Source organism: Bidens hawaiensis, unplaced genomic scaffold (assembly GCF_021521415.1).
Source record: "Bidens hawaiensis isolate Kalapana, Puna unplaced genomic scaffold, B.hawaiensis_p1.1 tig00012954_1, whole genome shotgun sequence".
Classification (NCBI taxonomy): Eukaryota; Viridiplantae; Streptophyta; class Magnoliopsida; order Asterales; family Asteraceae; genus Bidens; species Bidens hawaiensis.
Genome location: NW_027492082.1, coordinates 102,459 through 126,021, shown reverse-complemented (window position 1 = coordinate 126,021; position 23,563 = coordinate 102,459). Strand labels below are relative to the sequence as shown.

The window sequence follows — 23,563 nt, the reverse complement described above, 5'->3', positions numbered from 1 at the left end:
CGTGTAGTACATGAGCCTCAAACTAGTAGCGTATAATATATAAATAGTACCATTCAAAAGATCAAATTTTCACGTAAAGGTTAAAAGAAACAATATTTTTTTCCCAAGCATATGATTATATGGTATACATAGTGTATTGTTTTGGATAATGAAGCCAAAGATTACCTAATATCATACCAATACTTGATCATGTGAATACATCAATCTTGTATTCGGTCGTATATTCGAACATCCTAATGTATTGAGTTTCGGGTATTCCGATAGGATTACTAACACACTTATTTTTTATCAATGTCAATGGACCCTTTTAATCACAATAGACAAAATCCAAAATAATTAGGAAAGTTGGTTTTTTTTATAATCTCAATTATTTTCTATTGACAAATAACAATCACAACTTAAAAAATTGAGTTTTCCAACAAAAAATGTAAGTTTTCCGATCATAAACGTTTTTCTGACGAGCTACAACTAATGATGTTAGAGTATTGCTAATTACAAACCGTTATAAACAAATATACCTTAGTTGGAACTATCACCGGCCTATATACTGTTTAAGTTCAATTTTCCAAATAATTTCAGTATAAAAGTTAGCCATGAAGGGTTAGTCAAAAAAGTCAAAGCCCTTAATGTTTAAAGTATTATTACCCGCCACCTGTTTCTAGGGTTTTACAGTTGCTCAGCGCCGGCCGGTTTTTGCCTCTTTTCCGGTAGGTTCTTCTTCTTCCATTTTCTTAATTTACTCTTTTATTGTTTTTCTTATACAATCAGTTAACATTCATATATTCATCATTCAATTTCATCACTTCACTTCCAAATGGAAGCATGATTAACCGTAATCGTATTATTATTCATCATAAACCTCATACGTACATATCCATATTCAATTCCATTATTAAATCATTCGCTACCAGTCCATTATCACTACCAGACACTCCAATTACACCTTGTTTTTCAACAATTACTCCTCACCATAAAACCTTATGCTTCTCGCTTGCTGAAACCCTAATTAACCGAGGCCTTTTATCCGCCGCCCAATGCGTAATCCAACGCCTTATTCTACACTCCCCAACCGTCGCCGATGAGATCCCCGTCATCGATTTCGCCGTCTCACGAGGCGTCGAGCCCGAATTCCCGTCTTATTGTTCCCTAATTACCAGACTAGTGAATGCCGGTGAATTCCGGATAGCTGAAGACTTGTATATTGATCGAATACTGACACGTGGGATTAAGCCGGATGCTTTGTTATTAGGCTCCATGATGATTTGTTATTGTAAATTAGGGAAAATTAAAGACGAAAACGATCATGTTCAGAAGCTTGTTGAGTTGAAATCGTCGTCTAGTGTAAGGGTCTTTTCGGAGCTTATTAAAGAGGTGTTTGAACAGAATAGGTTTCTTGATGCGTATGAGTATTGTGTTATGATTAATGATGCTGGGGTTTTACTTTCGGTTTCGTGTTATAATATGTTGATTACTGAATTCGCTTCTAGAGGGTATGTTGATGAAGCCCGCCAAGTGTTTGATATAATGCGTGAGAGAGGCGTACCGCCTGTTTGCCACTTGTGGAAGTCGCTCGTGTTTGGTTTTTGTAAGATGGAGAGAGTTGAAGAGGCTGAGTTGTTGAGTATGGAAATGGAGTCGTATGGTTTCTTTGTCGATAAGGCTATGTACACTAGTCTTATTAACGGGTACTGTAAAAACCGGAAAGTGAAAATGGGGATGAGAGTGTTTTTAAGAATGCTTAAGATGGGTTGTCAGCCGGATACTTATACTTATAATACATTGATGCAAGGGTTTGTTAATTGTGGGATTTTTGATAAAATGTGGATTTTACACGGGCAGATGATTGAGTTGGGACTTGAACCTGATGTGCTGACTTACCAAATTATGATCAACAAGTTTTTTAAAGAAGATAAAGTTGATAGTGCTTTGGCCCTGCTGAATAGCATGACTGGTAGAGACCTAATACCCAATGTGCATTGTTATACGCCCATTGTTCCTGCACTTTTTAAAGAGAACAGGGTTGAAGTTGATGAGGTGTACCAAAAGATGCTTGATTCTGGTGTGATTCCTGATCAAGTTATGTTTTTTAAACTAATGAAAGAGTGTCCAAAAGGGTACGAGCTTCATCTTACACTCAAGTTTTTGCAAGCAATTGCTAAATATGGTTGTGGGATTGACCCTTTATATTCAAAAGCCTCTTTTGGACCTACTGAGAGCATTCAGTATCAAATTGATCATCTTTTAGGTAGAATAGTGGAAGCTGGACTTCATTTGGCTAATATGGCTTATAGTATATACATTATTGGATTATGTTTTGGAGGGAAAAGTGATGATGCTTTGCATAATTTGGTTTTCATGATCAATCTTGGGTTTCAGCCGTTGATCTCAGCTTATAACTCGTTGGTAAAGTGTTTTAGTCAAGAAGGGTTTGTTGAGCACTCGGGTGCGCTAATTGAACTCATGGAGGGTACGGGTATGATTCCTAACTCCGCAACTCTTTTGGTAATGGTTAATGAACATTGTAAATATAATGACCTGGCGTCTGCTTTTAGTGTTCTTCGTTTGATGGACGATAGGAGAATGAAGCCTAGTGTTGCTATATACGATTGCATTATTGGTTGTTTAGGCAGAGAGAAGCGAGTTCTTGATGCACATCGTATGTTCAAAACATTGCTTGAAAGTGGTGTAGATCCTGACGACGGCTTGTATTTCAGAATGATAAATGCATACTCCAAAAATGGACAAGCAATTCAAGCCGGTCAATTGTTTAAACGAATGATGAAGCATGGAATACAACCCGATTCACACATTTACTCATCACTTATTAGTGGATTTGTGAAGAAAAATATGATGGATAAGAGTGTGAGTTATCTTGGAAGTATGTTAAAAGATGGTTTTATGCCAAATAAAGTGCTATATACATCTCTTATTGATCACTTTTTAAGAAAAGGGGAGCTTAAATTTGCATTTAGATTAATTTCTTTAATGGAAAGACGTCAAATAGAATGTGATCATGTCACCTACATCACGCTAATCAGTGGCATTTGCAGGAATCTTCAATGTTACAATGGTAAATGGCACGATACGCATAATAGATCCCAAGAAGACAGGGAACATTTGTATCATCTTCTTCGTCAAAACTCATCTTTAATGGAGAAAGATTCAAAAATTTCCATAACAACTCATGTGGATTTGAAATTATTAGCAATGAAACTAATTAGAGGAATCAAAGATAGTTTCTATACGCCTAATTTATATTTATATAACGGTATATTATCTGGTTTTTGTCGAATGGGAAAGTTTGAAGAAGCATATGCTCAACTAGATTTGATGGAAAAACATGGTGTGGGTCCCAATCAGGTAACATTTACAATTTTAATCAATGGACATATTCAAGTTGGTGAAACTGATGCTGCGGTTGGGCTGTTTAACAAAATGAATGCTGATGGATGCGTTCCTGATAGAATATTATATAATATTTTGATAAAGGGGTTTTGTAAGAACGGACGGTTGCTTGATGCGTTATCTCTTTCACATGCAATGTGTAAAAGAGGCTTTGTTCCTAGCAAAATCGCTTATGAGTATATGCTTATTAGTCTTTGTAGCTCTCGTTTGGTCAATGAAGCGTTGACTTTATGTGAAGATATGATTTCCTATAATTATTTACCGTGTCGACATAATGGTAGTTGGTTGCTTCACATGTTGGTTAACGAAAACAAAGTGAATGAATCTCAAATGGTGCACGATTTGATGTTTGAAAAGGGAAGACGGTTATCAAATCCAATGAGACAGAGAAATCTAATGGGGTCATGAGAGATCTAAAATTGTAGATTGGAAAATTCTCAGCCGTCTGATCTGGTCAAACTAATGGTCAAAGGATCCCATCAGGTAATTCTTTACCTTTATCTTAAATAAATATTTAATGCAATGTAGGAGTACCTAATAGAATGTTTTTGTTATGCAGGAAAAATATAGTTTCAAGTGAGGAGTAATATGAAGCCTGCATTGCATTAATATATTTCAGGTTTTTATTTTTTTCAGTTATATTAAACCTTAAAGCTTTAGCAATGACATGAATACGATTTCTTTTTGTAATATACAATTAAATTAATTGATATGCACTGGCTAGGCGTATATCACAATATTGGATGCAGACTGAGGGACTTTTGTTCACTTGACCACCAAAACTGCATCAGGTATGCAAAGTAGTGTATTATTAAATGCTGTTTAAAATGATATATCGCTTCATTTTACACAAAACTTTGTATTTGTGTATAGTTGTGTAAACAAAGTGGTCAAAATGTTGCTGGAAGGTTGTTGAAATCTCACCTTTTAAACGAACCGCGCTAAAGTACCAAAAGTTCTATCATGGGAGATGAATGCATTGCCTCCAACGCGCTTTATTAATCATTTTCTTGTAAGTAGATCTACCTCAAAATATTGATTTTAAAATTGTTGTTGGGACTTGGGAGTTAGACTAGCCCAACATTAATTGTTCTTGTGTTTAGTATTTTCATCCTTCACATAATTTATGGTTTCCTGACTACATTGATCATGGTTCCACCTTGCAGGCTGATGGTCAAGAAAGGAAGTGTGTGTGTGTGTGTGGAGTGGGATTGTTGTCTTCCCATGTAAGGCGTCGCCTGTTTGTATTTAGTTTCGGGTTTTTATTTTCTTACTTAGATGTTTTTTGTTATATATATATGAAGATTTTAAAAGAATTTTTCAATAGGAGTTGCAGCACAGTTTTTTTGTTCGTTTATCTGCCTCTCTATTGTAATTGGATTCTTTTTGTGAGCTAATCAAAATATTATTGATAGTTAGCATACAACTAGTTATTAGATTTTATTTATATTGTATGAGAAATCGTAAGGCTTTTATGGTTGTCTATTGAAAAGTTATTAACTATGTGTAAATTGATTATTGTACCTCTGACCTTTAAGTAAATACAAAATATTAAAATCATTTGGCTAGACTCACTTTTTTACTAAAGAAAACATATAATAAAGAATTGAGTAAATTACAGAAGACGTCATATATCTTTATATAAGTAGTTGCATGTTTGCTTCTTTATCTTTGGTAATTACGTGGATTTACATCCTTTAAGTAAGTGTTTTGTAACAAATCATACTCATTAAACAAATTGAGTTAACTTTATCTCATAAGTCAATGAAAGTTTGGCTCTTTTAATTATTATCAGGTTATTATTTATGTATATTTATAATTGTTTATATGACATAATACATTTTCTTAAAATACAATTTTTTATAAAGTAATATTATATATATATATTAAAAAACATTTTATTGTCAGTCTCACTAACTTACTATTTATAAAATCACTTCACCTCAAACACATGTATTTTTCTATCTTTTTTCAGAGGCTCACAACCATACATTACACGCATTCATTCATCTTCATCTTCTCTCTCTCTCATTTATTATTATAAAGGAACACCTTCATATATTAAATCTATTTATTTGTTACACACTTGTTTATTGCAAAAATATTTTCTAAAAAACGAACATGAACGTTATTCATGTTTGGTATTTTATAAAGTTAAACATCAACTAATATTCGAACATTATGTAACCAAAAAATACATTTAAACATTAATGGAATATATTTACATAACTTGACTACCTACTAGATATATATAATTTTTAGTTTTGAGGAGTTAGAAGATGGATGCCATCAAAACGATGGTGAAAAGCTAACATGTCATAGAGAAATAAAAAAAGGTAAAAAAAATGTTCAACATAAACAGTAATTAGAGATTTAGAGTACCGTGTAAATGAGCCTAGCTAAGCCTGAACCACGCCTGAATATGGCTTGTTTAACTTATAAAGTGTTCGAGCTCATCTTGTTTCAATTTCTAAAGCTCGAGCTCTGCTCGTAAGTAGTTTTTCAAGATAGTACTCGACTCTTGAGTACTTAGCTAATTTCTTATTTATTAAATAAATTTATATACTTATAAATTATTTATATATTTTATATCATAAGTTATATATATAATCTATATATTATCATAATTATATATATAACTATTATCATTTATATATATACATATTGAATAAAAATTTGTATAAGTGAGGCTCGTGTAGCGTCGCGAGACAACTCAAACTTGATAACCGAAGCTTGGCCCAAACTCATTATTATATAAATTTATTTTTAGAGTCGAGCTCGAGACTAAACGTGCTTAAGAGCATTCCCAGCGACATCTCTATCTCCATCTCTATAATCACATTAAAAACCACTACATTTTCAAATAAATAATATATTTTTTATACTTTCATTATTACCTTTTCTTTCTCTTTTACTCACAAATTTTTAAAAAACACTAAAAAAATTATAGAAGGTGAACAAAATTTTTCCAAATTAAAAACCAAAAGTTTTTTTATCAACTTTATTCACAACCACTTACAGTTACTTTATAAAATATATGGAGGATGGGTTGGAAATGCTAAGGCCAAACGTAGTGGGCGAGAAAAGGGGCGACTTTGGGGCGATTTTAGGGTAGAACACCGCCCCCCTGGGCGAAATTTGGGCGAAATTGGGCGGGGGCGGGGTATTATTGTCGCCTGCGAAGATGGAGAAATAATAATATAATAATAATAATGCCGTTGGGTAACGGCTATATATATAAAAAAAATAATTTTAAAAACTTAATATATATATCAAACTTTATCTAACCATTTTCACCCTATCATACACAAACACAAACATAAAAATACAAATCATTTTTCTTATTTTCATACTTCTTCAAATTAAATGAGTTCACCGGATTCCACGAACTCTGCCGAGATTTTTGATCAATTAATAAACGAGAGTCGAAGAATTCATCAGATTCACCGACAAGTGGCGGAAGAGCATTTAGAGGTCACGAACGCGGTTCGGGCTGTTGCCAATAACATGGTGTCCGGCTCTGCTCCATCTACGGCACCACGTAGACGGTCATATATCCTTCGGGATCGTACGCAAGCGAACGCTCGTTTGATGAAGGAATTCTTTAACGACACACCTACATTTAACGACGCTATGTTTCGACGTCGTTTTCGGATGTCCAAGCGTTTATTTTTGCGCATCGTTGGAGATATGGAGCGGGAGTATGAGTATTTTCAACATAAACCCGATGCAAGAGGATATTTAGGATTCTCCGCCATCCAAAAGTGTACTTCGGCTATACGCATCCTCGCATACGGCAACACGACCGATATCACTGACGAGTATTTAAAGATGGCTGAGAAAACGAGAGATGCGTTGGAGAATTTTTGCATCGGTAATATTTAAATTGTTTGTATTAACTATTGTTTTTAATATAAATATTGTTTAATAATTTATTTGTATAGGGATAATACAATTATACTCTCGTCGTTATCTGAGGATTCCTACTTCAAACGACCTGACTCGCATATATGATGTACACGAAAGCAAACATTCTTTTCCAGGCATGATCGGGAGTATAGATTGCATGCATTGGGAGTGGGCCAACTGTCCAACCGCATGTCGAGGTCAAAATACACTCGTGGTGACCATGGAGTGCCAACGGTTAGTCTTCAAGCCATTTGTTACACGACCTCTGGATTTGGTCAGCCTACTTCGGCTCAGTCGGATCCAACAACGACATAAACGTTCTCAACGCGTCACCCGTGTTAGAGTATTACATCAGCCGTAGCATACCGGTCTTACCGTTTTATGCCAACGATACCTTCTATCGTCACGGATACTATTTGGGAGATGGGAGATATCCAGAGTACTCGATCATCGTCAAGACGTTTCAAGACCCTATCGAAGAACAAAGAGATTATTTTAAGAAGAAGCAAGAGTCCGTGAGAAAGGATATCGAGAGGTGTTTCGGGGTTCTAAAAAAACGTTGGCATTATGTGAAAAACCCTTGTTGTGTATGGACGTTGGCAAAAATGAGCGATGCCATGTATACGTGTATCATATTGCATAATATGATTTTAGAAGACGAGGGAAAAGCAATATGTCAACACTATATACCAGGAAGCGTTCCAGAACAGTTCCCTGAACCAACCCAAGACCAACGAACGTATAACATTTACCAGCTCACATCAAGTGATATACATAACCAACTGAAGGCGGATTTGGTTTAACACGTGTGGGATAATCGTCCCGTTGAGGAGGACGAAGACGAGTACGAGGACGAAGACGAGGATGAGGATTATGACGACGACGGGGACGAAGACGAAAATGAAGACGAATAGATTAGTTTTTTTATAGAAATTTTTATGTGTATTTTTATTTTGGTGTGTTTTTTTATTATAATTTATTTTTATTATTCGTGTATTTTTTTTAGTTTTTGTATTTATTTTTTAATTTTAATACATTTTTATTCAATTAGTTAAATAAATTGGTTTTTATTTAATTAGTTTAATTATAAAAAGAAATAATAAAAAAAGACACTGTGGGCCAAACTTGTAGCCCCTACACCATCACACCCAAAAACAAATTTCCACTCCATGCTGACTGGACGCCATGTGTCACAATTCGTCCCCAGTTATAGCCCCTCCACTACTCATAACCTAATGGAATTCAATGCTCCAATTAAAATGAGGGTTTGCAGATGTTGAATGGGGAAGGGGAAAAGGTTTTTTTTTTTGTTTAATATAGTTTTTCTTTTTTTTAAATTTCATATGATGTGTTAATTTTGATGTGTTTTGTTAATTTATTTTACTTAATCAAATTTTATCTATTTTATTTTTATTAAAAATAGTAATGAGGTAATAATTGGTTGGACGTTCATCCACGACGCTCATTTTTGTCAAAACGCTCCTACGATGACATGACTTCATCCACTCCACGGTTTAAGTCTAACTGAATTCAAGCTTGTAACAAACATATTGCAAGTAGTGACTAGGAGTGAGAAAATTCGGTGCATGTACCGAAATTGATACCGATTTGGTACTGTCGGTACCGATTCAATACCAAAGTTTTGAATTTCAGGATCGGTACGGTACCGACACTTCCCGAATTTTTACCTTTAATACCGGTACCATATCAAATATTTCAATAGTGGTACAAAAATTTATGATTTTAAGATCGATATTTTCAATACTTGTAGAGTACCGAGCTCATCCATGTATTGACCAATGGGTGAGATCGTTTACATCTAACAGTAATAACTTTTTAACTTTTTAGATGTGAATAAATGCTAGTTGGAGAGTGGGCCGTACATCATCATCATCACCTCTGCTTTTACCACTACATACATACTTTTAATCAGAGCAAGTACTCTTCACTTTCTCCGTCACATTCTTTAGATTTGAACAACAATGGCGAATAAGATCTCCGAAGAAGAATCAGCTGCTGCTGCTGCTGCTGATTCTGTCGTCGTCCTCGTCAAGGATCAGGTTGATATATTAATTACTTTTCTATATATTTTATTCATTATTATTATTATTATCATTTAATGAAGATAAAGTTTAAATATATTTAAGAATGCTCATAGTAGGCTCGCGAGCCGTCTTGAGCTCGATAAGTGAAGGTCTGGCTCGTTTATCGATCAAACTTAGTTTTAGGCTCGAGCTTGTTTAAGCTCGCCTCAATTTGAGATTTTTTGCTAGCCGATCTCGAGTAGCTCGCTAGCAGTTTGGCTTGTTTACACCCTTGCTACATAGCAGACCTTTCAAGTGAGTAATAATTTTGGATTAAACAAAATAGGCTAATTTTGTTATTAACAATGATATATTAATATATAATAAAATACATATATGTAGGGAGAGTTAAATTTACAACTAATCCTTATGGTTTAGTTATAGTCACACAATCCAGCTTTAAAAAGTTATGTAATAAAAGTTAGTTCTAAACTAATTTTTGTTAGAAAACATTCGTGTTTAAAAAATAATAATAATAAATTTAGTTACGAATATGCATTTTGCCCGTTTAACTCTTCGCTGGTGTTTGTTTAGCGTAACACTAAGTTGTATTTCAAGATGAAGAGAGATCAACCTGTGAAGAAGGTTTTGATTGCGTTTTGCAAGCGAACAAATATAAATTATCGAGAAGTCACCTGTTTACTTAACGGGTCTCGATTTCAGCCACATCTCACCTCTGATAAGGTAAACGATTGATAGTCAAATGCCTATTTTAGTATCTAATAAGCTTATATAGTTAAACTTATTTTAAGTTGTACTAAGCTATTTTCGTGAAGTAGTTTGAGTTTGACATAGCTTTGATGGATTCAAGCTTAAAGTTTAAGTTTGGATTAAATGAGTTATAATTATTGATGTGTGATTTTTGATCCTAACACGACAAATTGGTCGATTTGTAGCTTAACTTGAAAAACGGTGACGAATTTGATGTTATGTCGCATATGTCAGGAGGCGGAGACTAATCACAGGACAGATGTGTGTAGGACGTGCTAACACTTATTTTGGACTATATTGTTTGTAACATATATGTGTTACGTCATGCATGTAACTATGTGACTTTTGGGCATGTGGGTTGTAGCCAACATGATTTTGGGATGAACTGTAGTCTATTTAGGTCATGCGTTATCTACTTATTATTATCTTTATAAATTATATCACACTAGATGGGAGTCTTACTCATTGATGTGCTTGTCATTTTAGCTTCTATTAATTTAGCCAACACCAATGACTTTTGTGAATCTATCTTCTGAGTTCAGCAACAAGCAGCCAACACCATATTAAGAGGCAATCCTCACCAGCTCCGTACTGATTCAGATTTAACCCTCAATTGATGATAACTGGCCCTCATGATCATTTATATAATTATAATAATCAAATGTTTAAAATGATTACATCACCGTGAGCTAAGCATAATCAAATATAAAAATGAATTTTAACAAAGCCGATAAAATTGAAACTAGTAAACATAGTAAACCACAATGCGCTAATCAACCAATGTTATGTCTTGCAAATCCAAAGTTGGTTTTTTTACATCTTTTGTAATTGATTAAGTTCGTATCCGAAGTATAAAATTTCTATTTAACTCGATCATTGTTCATGTATGAAGTTTGACTCAAATATATAGGACCAACATTAAAAACATGTAAAGTGTAAATTTTAATTTCTCTAAACCGATTATTATAACAAATAGTGTTAAATATATAATAACATGAGCTAGTTATCTAGTCGTGGGTTTAAATAAATCCTTAATTTTGGGCGGCTCGTAGCAATCGCATCACAATGTATCATTACAATGATTTTCATGAATTTGGACAACTTTGTTTCAAGTGAATGTACGTATATATGGCCGGTTTATACAATTATTAGAACCGAAGAATAGGGAGGAGGATTCTTTGACGTGAATGCATGATTTATACACCCACGTGAATGTATAAATTCCAATTAACCTTTTACACCATTATAATCTCAACGAGTCAACGGTCATTCTCTAACCTCTGTAGATGAAAAATGTTCGGTCAAAAACAGGTAAAATTACACTATTGAGCAAATAAACGAGACACCTCCCCCCAGGCGGGTCTCCATTAAGCTACGCCACTGCATGCACTACATACAAATATTTCCATATATGCATACATACGTATAATTAAACACACGTTCGTAAAAGTAGATTAACAAAACGTGTTAATTAGACTAATCTTGCGTAATTGCAAGAATATTTTGTCGTACTTATAAAACTTATGAGTTTTTGCTTTACTTTCCCCCTAGTTTAGTATGGATTGTTATTTTTCAATGAGTGATAGATTTATTAATACTTAAAATAGGGATTTTAAATGGTGATTGTTTGTAAACATTAAATATCATAATTAATATGTCATCAAGTACTTTAGACTACTATTTATCACAACAATTACTAAGTGATACAAAGTATAATATCGTCAAAACGTGTGAATTGAAGGTTTTATAAATTTAAAAGCGGTGGCATATTTGTAATTAAATGATTTCATCTCTTTTATCCTCCTGCTTAAAAAATATCGAACAATTAAAGCTTTCAAAACAATCGATCAATTACAAAACACCTAGTTGATCATTTGTAAATGCCAAATCAATCGATCAATTGTAAATACCTAATCAATTGATCAATTAAAGAAATCAATTTCATGAACAAAAGTTCATGACAAAGACGAATCGATGCTTGCGAATTGTACCAATCCATTAATTCGAAGCTTGTGAATTGAACTAATTGATAAACTAAAGCTTTTTGAAAATGGAATTGATTGACAACTTGAAGCTTGCAACTAAGATTTATTAAAACAACCAAAAATTCAAAAAACAGGGTATGATATGTTGTCAGGTATTGCATTTCAAAGGTTTTTAAAATGGTAACTAGAGTAATTATTTTCCTTAGTAGAGTAATTATATATATTGTGACATCTGCCCTATCCGACCCGACCCAGGTACCCGTTTTCGAATCCGATTCTTTTTATGATTTAAAATTTGATTATTAATCTTTGTAAATTTAACATTAAATAAATTATATATATATATATTTTTATATTATTTACTAATAATAATAATTCCTTTCCGTCGTCCCGCCCTTTTCTCTCTTGTCGCCGTCCCACCCTTTTCTCTCTTGTCGCCGTCCCGCCTCCCTTTTTCTCTCTTGTCGCCGTCCCGCCCCTCTGCTTAACCTTTACGCCTTGAACCCCTTTTTCTCTTAACTCTTTGCTTGTCCTTTGGTTCTTCCCGCCTAAGGATGTCTGCGCAGCTCCACGCGCCAGACTCCTTACAAGGAAGCCTGCGCGAAGACCAGCTGTTCCTGCGATACGCGAGACGAACTGTTCCCGCAGCGCGCTAAGAATGGTAGTTCTTCCCGCGGCGCGCTAAGGATTATAGTTCTTCCCGCGGCGCGCCAAGAATTGTAGTTCTTCCCGCGACGCGCTAAGGATTATAGTTCTTCCCGCGGCGCGCTAAGAATTGTAGTTCTTCCTTCGACGCGCTAAGGATTATAGTTCTTCCCGCGGCGCGCTAATGATTGTTCTCTGTCTGCCTTCGCCCTCGCGCGCGCTCGAGCCTTCTCGCGCTAGACCTTAAGTCTTTTCTCCAGTTTAAGTCAGCCTGTATGCTTTTGAAATATCTTATCTTTGGTATGAGCACTGTAGGTCAGTTCCGACATCTGTCCGAAAAGCCACTTTCGGCGCAGTATGCGCACCAATCCTATTGGTTGACAGAAAAAGTGACTGACATAATCTTTTGAAATCTTCTTTTGCATGTCTTGAACAGTGCTTTATCTGACACCTCCCATGCTTTGATCTGTAACTTGTCAGCTTTTCCCCATCCCCTGCAGCTGCCGGCATATCTTTTGATATCTTTTGCTTTTGGTTTCTTGTGCTTTTTAATATCTTTCGCTTGATTTGATAAGATCTTTTCCCCTTTCAAGGGATTGTGTTCCCTTGGGTTTTCCTATAAATTAAGCTAATTTCTTGTTTATTAACACTACACACACTACACTTAAACACTCCCCAAAATCTCTCTCTCCCTTTGCTCTCTGCCGTAGTTCCTCAGCAACGCCACCCCTCTCTTTGCTTCCGTCTTCTCTTCTGTTCTGCCCAGAATCTCGGTAAATAAATAATTTATAATAATTTGTTTAAGAAACTTACATATATTCAAGACATAAAAACCAATCGTTAAACCAATAACCTCTTATTTATAGGTTAACTTTCGCTTGTTAAAAGTTGGTTCTTGCATTATCTTTCAACACACCTTTTTCAGGTGAGTAATCTCGTACTTAATCCCTTTTTTTTTAAACGTTTTGGGATGTTCATGTGTTCGTACAATTTGAGTCTTAAACTTGTTTATGAAATTTATGTGCGCAAAACCCCATGTGTTATGGACGTTTACTTGGCTGTTTATTTGTATGTGTGAATCATTAACCGCTTTGTTCGGCCTATTCCGAAGTTTTCATGGATCCATTAGATGAACACGGGAGACCTATCGTTTACGGTTTTTCTTGTTTTGTTTACACTTGCACGTATGATTATTCGTTTTTGTGCTCGATTGGGAGCACGGATTGAACTATGAGCTATGATCTATTTAGGCTTGATCACAATCTGATTACACCCTATGTTAAACCCCAGTTAAGCACATGTTGCGCGCAGTGTTTGTTATTATCTATTTATATCTATTAAACTTGATTTCTCACCGACACGCAAGTGTTGACGTTTTATTTTAACACATGTTCAGGTTTGCTGTAGCTGCATTTGGGAATCTCAAGGACACGTAGGATGTTTTCTTTTCTTTGGACCTAGATTAAAATGTAACAAGACAAATTATGTTATTTGAATATTTTAAGTTATGATATGATTTATGTTACTTTACGATTTGTGTTCTGCGCGTGCGCAATGAAAATGTATTTATTAAATATTGACACCCAAATAGTGTCACGAGTAATGAAACAATACGTGGCGCCCCGATGTATAATCCGCAATCGGTCGGGGTGTTACATATATTATTGGATATTATAACCTAAACATATAACTAGGGTAACTTTGTCATAAGTAGAGTAATTATGTAACTGTTACGTGAGTAAACATAAAATTAGAGTGATTTTCAATTTCAAGTAGCGTACTTTTATATTATAAGTAGAGTAATTTTCAATTACAAGTAGTGTAATATTATTACAAATAGAGTAATTTTCATTTTCAAGTAGCGTAATTATACAGTGTTTATTACAAATAAAGTAATTTTTATTTTCAAGTAGCGCAATTATATATTACAAGTAGAATAATTAACATTTATAAGTAGAGTAATTTGTGAAACAAGGGATTCATAATTTGTTTGATTTCATAATTACTCTAGTTATATAAATAATTACTCTAGTAGAGTAATTATCATATCTTCTTCTACATCTGAAAATCCTTTAAAAAATCTAAAAACTTCAGAATCTTTAATCGACTGGTTAGTGCATTATGTGGGTTCAATTGAACAATCCCAAAACTCAAATTGAAGTGTGCGGCTTATGATTCTAATTCTAAAATCAAATTAATTTGATGAAGATGCCGAGCGATTTAATGGAATTTGGGAAAGAATTTGATGGAAGTAATTAAATTTGGTGAAGATGTTGAGCGATGTTTATTTGTGAAGGTGAAGAATCAATTTCTTATTATTTACGACTATGTCACCGCCTAAATTTCAATTTTTGTTTAGTTCACATATTTAGTACCATTTTTTACTTTGTATGATAACTTCCCCTATTAATACTTAAATAGGGATTTTAAATGGTGATAGTTTGTAAACATTAAATATCACAACTAATAAGCCATCAAGTCAATTACTAAGTGATTCAAGGCTTGATTATCGACAACAATCGACACACAAGAATTCATAATCCAAAACATAACGAATTTTAACTCACAGTGGTAGTGGTATCTGACGTACAGTAGTAGTGGTGGTGTCCAACAACTTGGTCTGGTCTGGTAGTGGGGTGAACACCGGTCAGTAAATATTTAGTAAACAAATTATTTTGTTTCTCATAATTTACAACTTTTATTAATCTTTCTTTAAAAAAAAACTAGTACTTGAAAAAGTAGAGGTTTTCAATAACTTTTTAAAAAATATGCTACTTTTACATTTTGGGTCCATGAGATAACAAAAGAACATTAAAAATATACTCTAGTTAAAATCAGCATATTAATTATCAAGTAGGATAATTATTTTGTTACACTAAACAGAAAACAAGACTGTAACGTTACAATATATAAAATGCATCACAATCAAAATAATTCAAATGTTAAGGTGATTAATAAGATCAACGCATTGCTACTCATCCTTGCAATTCTCACTATGCTATTCTTGATCTTCTTCTTCACCGCCGGACTAACGTCTTCATTGGATATCCCATCAGTGCACGAGTACTCATCAGTTATAGCCGCACTAGTCCACGTCTGCGCATTAGAAATCACAAACCTCTTGTACTTAGCCGATTTAATGCTTGAGATTGCATTCAACGAGTCTTTAATTTCACCAATGGAGTCCTGAATATCACCAATGCAGTCTTTTAATACGGCTGCATTACCTTTGGTGATGCTCTTGGCCTTGGCTAGTTGGGAGATGGTGGAACGGGTGGTGGAAGCGGATTTGAGGGTGACCGAGAGGGCTTGTTTTACGAGCTTAAGTTGGTTTGATTTGATGGTGGTGGAGTATGGGAGGAGGGTGGTTAAGCAAACGGATGGGTAAGTGATGGTGTTGCATGATGTTTTGATGAAGTTGGTGTAGTTTTTGGTGGTGGATGATATTGATGGAGTTGTGGCGATCGCGGTGGCGATGAATGTGAGAAAGATAAGTGATAAGAAATTGGTTTGATCCATTGTTGGTTTGTGAATGTTTGTGATCTAGAGTGGTGATGATAATGAGACAGTTGGTTATCAATTTATAGGGACTTCTGATTGTTTTTAATAATATTTGTTTTATAGTTGACCTAAAAACAGTTATGATACCAGACTTAGTCTTTGTCCACGTTGATGGTTGATGGTTATTGAACTTACTAATCATTTTTGGGTTTATTACAAGAAAATATAAAAAATTCTACCTTCATAAAGGAAAAGTAATATGTACGGCATTGACCCGTGTAGTGTTGTTGCTAATGCGTTAATTATCTCGCCCAGGAAGTCTATTCGCAATAATAAAACTCAAATAAATTGATGAGCATGTGGTTTAATTCAATGCTCAGCGGAGAACCTTACAAGGCTTGACATTACACGTATCCTCTTGAAGGAGAGGGGTGCCTCCAGAAACGCGAACACATGTGATGTATGGTTGTTGTCATCTCGTGCCGTAAGATGTTGGGTTGAGTCCCGCAACAATCGCAACATTAGGGCAAACAATATTAAAATAGTACTATCGAAAGAAAAGGGATCAAACTTAATATAATAAATAGTTTTACGATTAACATGTTCATAATATGCAAAACTTACATGAACCAAATTATGTAATTACTTTATTCTTATGTCATTTTTTTATGTTTAACTAACAACCAAAAAGTTTAAATACAGTTGATAAAATATAATTAGATAAATGTATCTATGATTACTAGAATGTCAACATCATATTTTAGAATCGTTTCCATGTGCAAATACAAGTACAGCTAGAACACCATGTATAATCATTCTCTTCTGGATTAATCTAACTCTTGTTATTCATTATTTTGTTAATAAAATATATGGATATATGATTTACATTGAAATCAAATTCTCAAAATAGAGTTTTTACATTGAAAAGAAAAGAAATTAGAAACTATAATCCCTTATTATACTTTTTTAATAACTTTTTTTTTTCGAGTCTTTATATGATGTGATTTTAACCCTTTCCCAGTTATTTGAGGCTTCAGATCCAACTTGAAAATCCCCCGTAACTGAACCTCAACAACTGGATAAAACTGGCATCCCAACGCAAATAGCCAAACTAAAAATCATTTACCACTCTTTAAATTTTAATATTTATTCATCAAATCAATCTTATCTTTAGATTTTTATGTTTTATTCATCAAATGATTCAAATCACCCTTATCTAGAAAAAATCCATTAACCACTCTCTAGTTTGTTATATATTCATCAAATCACTCTTACCTACAGGACTTATGGGTATGTATGAGCTGGTTTAGTTCGGTTTTAAGCATTAACCGATACATTCAGTCATTGAGTCTATAAATCTATTGGTTTCCGATTAGTCATTTTGGTTGATCGGTTTTTGAAGATGGTTTTGTTCGTTTTTGGCTTAAGACATAAAATATAAACTCATTTCAAAAACTTTATAGCTTAGACTTCTTCATTATATGTTTAAAATGAAGTTTTTTTTAATCAAAAGTGAACGCATTTGTATATATGGGGACTTCTAACTTGTATGTCATCAATGAACAGGCAATACATATATTTTGAATTCAATATATGCCAAATAGTGAAAGGTAATGATAAAACAAGATTTTTCTCGTTGATTTTCTTGATATTGATAAAAATACAATGGGCCTACTTACGGATAAATACAAATAATTTTGAATACAATACAACATATGATAAATACAGATACAATATATGAGAAAAGCAATGGGCCTAATTATGGATAAATGCAAATCTTCTTACTAACTCAGCCCACATAAGTTCAGTGTATACAACATTCGGTTTGGGTTGGAACACACATGGCCGAGGGCCTCTTCGCTCTAAAGCTCTAGGAAGGGAGATTTTGAGAGGGAAACAGCCACTAAACACAGTTTGTTTCCATCTCAACACACTCCCGTCTTCCTGTGATATTCGTCAATTTCGAGTCCCGTTTGTATTTGTTTTTGTATTCGTTTATCATTTAAACCGACCCATTTTGTAAAACAAAGCTTATGATATAATCAAAATGATTGATTTTATGTTACAATATTGTTTTACACTTTTTGGGCCTTGAAAACATCCTTTTTAATCCTTAAAACTTATCAAAAATGACTTAAACCAAACTTTGGGGACTATTATTGTCATTTACCAAAAACTTGTTTGACCATTTCAACCATCACATGCATCTTTACCCTATTTGTATGAACCATACTCTTACCATTGTAAAAGCAAGGCTCCATACAACATTTTGGTTGTTCATCTTCTCCAAAAACTCTCTCATTTCTCCATAGATTCAAGGTTGTTTATTTATGTATTCTTAAAGGTTTTGACTTCTCAAGTCAAACTAACTATAGTATTTCATTCTAACTTGTTCATCTAACATTTCTAACTCTTGCATATGGTGGTACAACATATATATAATACACACCCCTTGTTTCCTTTATTTGTTACTTCACCGACTCCGGTTGGTTAAGTTTCGAATGCCATAAGGCAAGGCTTCATGGAGGATTTCGTGTTCTTGATATATATACATACACACACATAACTTATTATACATATCATCTATGCCTAACTTCTGCTCATTTTTAGTTTGTTAGTCACATTTACAAGTCTTGGGTATGTGGAATCCGTCTATGAACTTGTTGTGAGATGAAAACCGAACCAAACCGAACTTTTGTTAAAAAGACTTGTTGTTGACCTTTTTAGTTGTAGAACTTAAATATTTTCATTTGTACATTTTTATACAAGATCTATGATATATGGGTATGTAGAATCCATCTATGAACTTGTTGTGAGATGGAAACCGAACCAATCCGACTTTTACTCGCTTAAGACACACAAGTGTGTTTTTAGCTATCAAGACTTGTATATTTCTTTAAAAATAGTTTATAAACTGATTTTAATTATTATCTTAAGTACTTGGAATTATTGGATCCAACTTGATATCATAACATAGTTTGGACCGACAAAACCGAACACCCGCTTAACGTGCGTTGTTAGTTCTAAACAATAGATCTACATACTTGGTTAAGTGTTATTATATTTTAATGAGTTATCTCATGACAATTAATATTTTGGAAAGTTAACTTTGGGTTTGACCATTTGTCAAGACCCGAACCGACAACCCGAACACTCGTTAAAATCCCGTTTTAGTATCTTTGTCACAAAGGAACTTGCATTTTAGCATTTTTCCCACCTTATTATTTAACATTGGTTAAGTAAATATTAAGGTTAGATACTTTAACCCGGTTTTGAGCAAACTCACATTTTTAAGGGGTTATTATTATAAATTCTTAAATAGTTACATGTTAAACCTTGAACTTTAAATTGTTTACTTTTCGCAACAATTATTTTATTTAAAGATCTTCAAGGCAACCCTTCTAAATCCAAGACTTCTTTTATTTTAGGCTTCATACGTTAACTCGTCGTTCCGGCAAATCTACAAATAAGCAATCTTTCAAGTTTATTACTTGAATGTGAGTAACTTCATACCCCATTTTCTATCTTTTATTTTGGGGGTGACATTTCATCTTATCTAAACTAAATGTTTTATACTTGGGTCTTAAACCACAAACGTTGTTGTATACTTTACTTGAATAATTGCTCGATTTGGTGTTCTATGCTTAATTGACTATGTGTTTATCGCTTTTGGATGGTGGAACTATAAATCATAGACCATTTGGCAACCCCTCATGGCAAGGTGTCGTTAACGTAATGCAATTAACGATAACTATAAAATCCTAAACTATTTGGCAACCCTTTATAGTTGGGTGTCGCTAACTTGTTAGCAATAACTATTTTATCCAAGTTTATAGCTATTATTTATGGTTTTGTATACTAATTTTGTGGCAGTTCATACTATATATCTATTGTTCAAACATATGAATTGCTCACCAACCTTTGTGTTGACAAACTTTATTTTATGAAATGTTACAGGTTTACATCTCGGTTGATTTGATGCTTGTGGAGAAAATAAATGTCAAGACCTTTAAGTTATTAGCAAAAATGAACAATATTTGATTTGCTAAATTATGTTATACTTTGTTGTATTTGACTCATTAATATTTGGTTATGTGACATTTTCGATGTTGTGATACGAAATGAGTTTGTTAAATATTGTCGCTTTAAATAGTGTCACGCGCTTATGAGCAATCGTTGCACCCTGGCATGTTCCGCCACCTTTGGTCGGGGTGTGACACTTCCCGTCGCAGATCGTCGCTTGTCGGCTTGGCCGCTCACGCCGGGCCCGGAAGGAGTCACCTTAGCTCGTCCTCTAGTGCGGAGACTTTTAGTTCCTGCACACCCGAGTGTCTCAATCATAGCCTTCCTGTCTTCAGCAGCACAGGTTTGCTGTTTCCGGACGTGGGGGAAGACTCCCTAACCCCTGGGTCGACCGGATTGCTAGCTATGCTGCTGAAGGTTCTATGATCTCTTATGCAATTGTGTTTTTCCTGCTTTCTCTTTTGTAGGGCCCGGCTCGAATACCCCCGGAGGGAATGAGCAACCCCCGGAAGAAGAGGAGGGGGTTGCGACCGAGGCTACAGCCGAGGGGAAGCTTTATATCAGCAAGAGAGGGATGCCCCGGATAGGGCATCCCGATTGATAATAATGTTGTTGTTGTTAGCTAGCTAGTGTTTTCTTGTTCCTGCGGTTAGTGCTTTGCTTGCTTTCCCTGCTGCTAGTGTTCTTGTTGCTATTGAAGTTAGTGTGTTAGGAAGTCTGATCTGCCAAATCCTTAGTTGATGGCCCACACTTGGTTGTTACCTTCACGGCTTCAACCCTGTCAATAGTAATGCTCCAAAACCACACCGTACCCGTGTATCAGTAGGATAGCAAGAGTTTTCAAGTTGTACGTTTGGGCTTCTTGTCGCTTGCAAGTCATCTCTTTCTTTAGTTTTAATGTTATTGGTCTTTTGAAAAAACAAAAAAAGACAACAATATTGCTCTTAAATCTATGTGGCACATCCATCTAATGTTCCGTTATTCTGCCAATGATAGTATTTTCTAATATGTTTAATGCTCCTTTGTTAAAAACGCAAAGCAACTATAGAGAATTAATTCCCATGAAAATAATAATAGTAAAAGAAGTCAAGAGGAAGTTAAATTCTAAAAATAAATGGTAGGTGACCCGGCCTAGCTAGCATAAACCGAATATACTTATTCGATTTATATACAAGAGGAATAAGCAAGAAAGTACATGATACATTCACAATAGTTCAGGGGATCATTTGTCAATTGTTAATAGTTCAGGATCAATTGTAATAGTTTTGTAACGTTTTCGTTATCAAGTCTGTTAATTGAGTTGATCTTTAGCGACTATAATCTTAACGATCAGGTAGCTAATTAATAAACGGTTTAGTTGTTGATGTATATACTCCTCTTTCTCTAAAATTCTGTTATTCTAATTTAGGCCATCAGTACATAAGCTTACAAAAACCGGTAATGCTTGTTATATGATCCGATCAACCCGAACTGGATAAAAAAAGAAAATATAATGGAAAATAAATTATTACGTTTTGGACTCACGATATAACCCGTATAAAAAAAGTTAAACTACTTTAAAAAGAATATTGTTGTTGAGTGGTTTAGATATGCGATCTGGTAAAAGCCTGGCTTTAAGCAACTTTTTTTTTCTTCTTTTAAGCTTGCCAATTTGACATTTTTAAGTCTGTTTGATTTAACAATTTTATTAAATCTTTCACAAAGTTTAATAAAGCACAGACACTACCAAAAAATTGGCTTAAGGCAACCTTTATATCGCAAAAAAAAGCTGCATTAACAGTTGCGTTATCTAACAAAAAGGTTGCATTAGGTCTAATACAACTTCACCTAATGCAGCTTTTTTTTGTAAAATAAAAGTTGTCTTAAACCAATTTTTTTGTAATGAGAGTATTTAATAAAAATAATAATTAAGTTACATTAACTTTAAACCTTAATAATAATAATAATAACTAACTTTGATAAAATGGGTCATTTCGATAATAGTTTTATTCATGGTTCTTTCAAAAACTTTTACAAGTTTGTTTTTGTTTTGATCATATTAAAAAACAAGACGTAAAAATTAATTAAAGGTAATTTATATCATGATTATTCAGATATCATTTTAATCATATTACAATTTTATTTTCAGAGCATTCTTTTACGGTTGCCATTGCGTAGTAGATATCCTATCGGCCATACTACAACAAACCAAACCAATACCTAGCAAATACATTTTCATTGCATCTCCGCCGCAACACACGAATTCAATACCACTAGTTATTTTAATTAAAAATCAACAGTTACAATCATGATACTTCACATGTTTTATTACACTACACAAATTAAAAACAACATTGTCACACTCACACTCACACTCACACTCACACTCACACTCACACTCACACTCACACTCACACTCACACTCACACTCACACTCACACATGTATGTGAAGTTTACGTTTGTGGTACATAATTAGCATGCCTTTATAATATTTCAAGTGATGAGGTTATTAACGAGATCTATAGCAATGGTACCCATCCTTGCAGCACTGACTGTACCACTCCTGATAGTATCCACCAGCACCGGACTAACTACATTTAAGATCCCGAGGGTGCAGGAGTCCACGCCATCGAGAGCTGATCTAGTCCATGAGACGAGATTAGAAGGCACTACAAGGCTAGAAGGATTGCTCACGGCGTTTGCAAGTTCACCAAATGAGTCCTGGACAGTTTGGATGCAGTTTGTATACTCACTACTGAGAGACAGGCCGTTTATTATTTTCTTGAGGTTGTCTAGTTCGGATTCGGTGAGGGAGATCGCTTCATTGGCGAGTCGAGAGGCGTCTGATAGGACCGTGGTGGCGAATGGGAGGAGGGAGGATGTGCAAACTGGTGGGAAAGTGGTGGCGCTGCATGATATTTCGATAAAACCGGTGACGATGGTGGTGGATTGGGCCATTGAAGTACTGGCAATGAATGCCAGAAAGAAAAGTGAGATGAAACTGGTGTGATCCATTGCTGTACGTGTTGTTTTGGAGGTGAATGTGATGTTGAGATAGATATTTGGTTCCCAATTTATAGGAACTTCCTTCGGAATTTTTAAGAATATAGTTGACAAGGAAGTGCTTATAATATCACGCTCGTGTTTGTCCATGTTTATGTTGATGGTTTCTATACATATAACTAATTTTTTTGGGTTTTGCCCCCTTCACTTCTTTCCTTACAAGATCTTATTTGGGGGTTTGTGTTCCTATTTTTTTTATTTTTTGAAAGAAAGAAATGAAATGTTAAAAACTTTGTGTCCCAAGTTTTATTTAAGGA

At 34.4% G+C, this 23,563-nt stretch overlaps 1 protein-coding gene and 1 pseudogene across 1 annotated transcript; one reads left to right on the top strand and one right to left on the bottom strand.

Moving 5' to 3' along the window:
• The first annotated feature begins 759 nt into the window (after positions 1-759).
• On the top strand, positions 760-3,930 carry LOC143542715 (pentatricopeptide repeat-containing protein At5g62370-like). The gene has a single exon (XM_077035245.1). It carries the CDS (start codon positions 823-825, stop codon positions 3,811-3,813), a length of 2,991 nt encoding a protein of 996 aa, XP_076891360.1. The 5' UTR covers positions 760-822; the 3' UTR covers positions 3,814-3,930.
• An 11,744-nt stretch (positions 3,931-15,674) lies between these two features.
• LOC143542694 (pectinesterase inhibitor 4 pseudogene) lies at positions 15,675-16,364 on the bottom strand (annotated as a pseudogene).
• Positions 16,365-23,563: the final 7,199 nt, after the last annotated feature.

What these genes read in the sequence shown, in the direction of transcription:
- LOC143542715 (XM_077035245.1), top strand. Translation starts at nt 823, where the DNA reads ATGATTAACCGTAATCGTATTATTATTCATCATAAACCTCATACGTAC.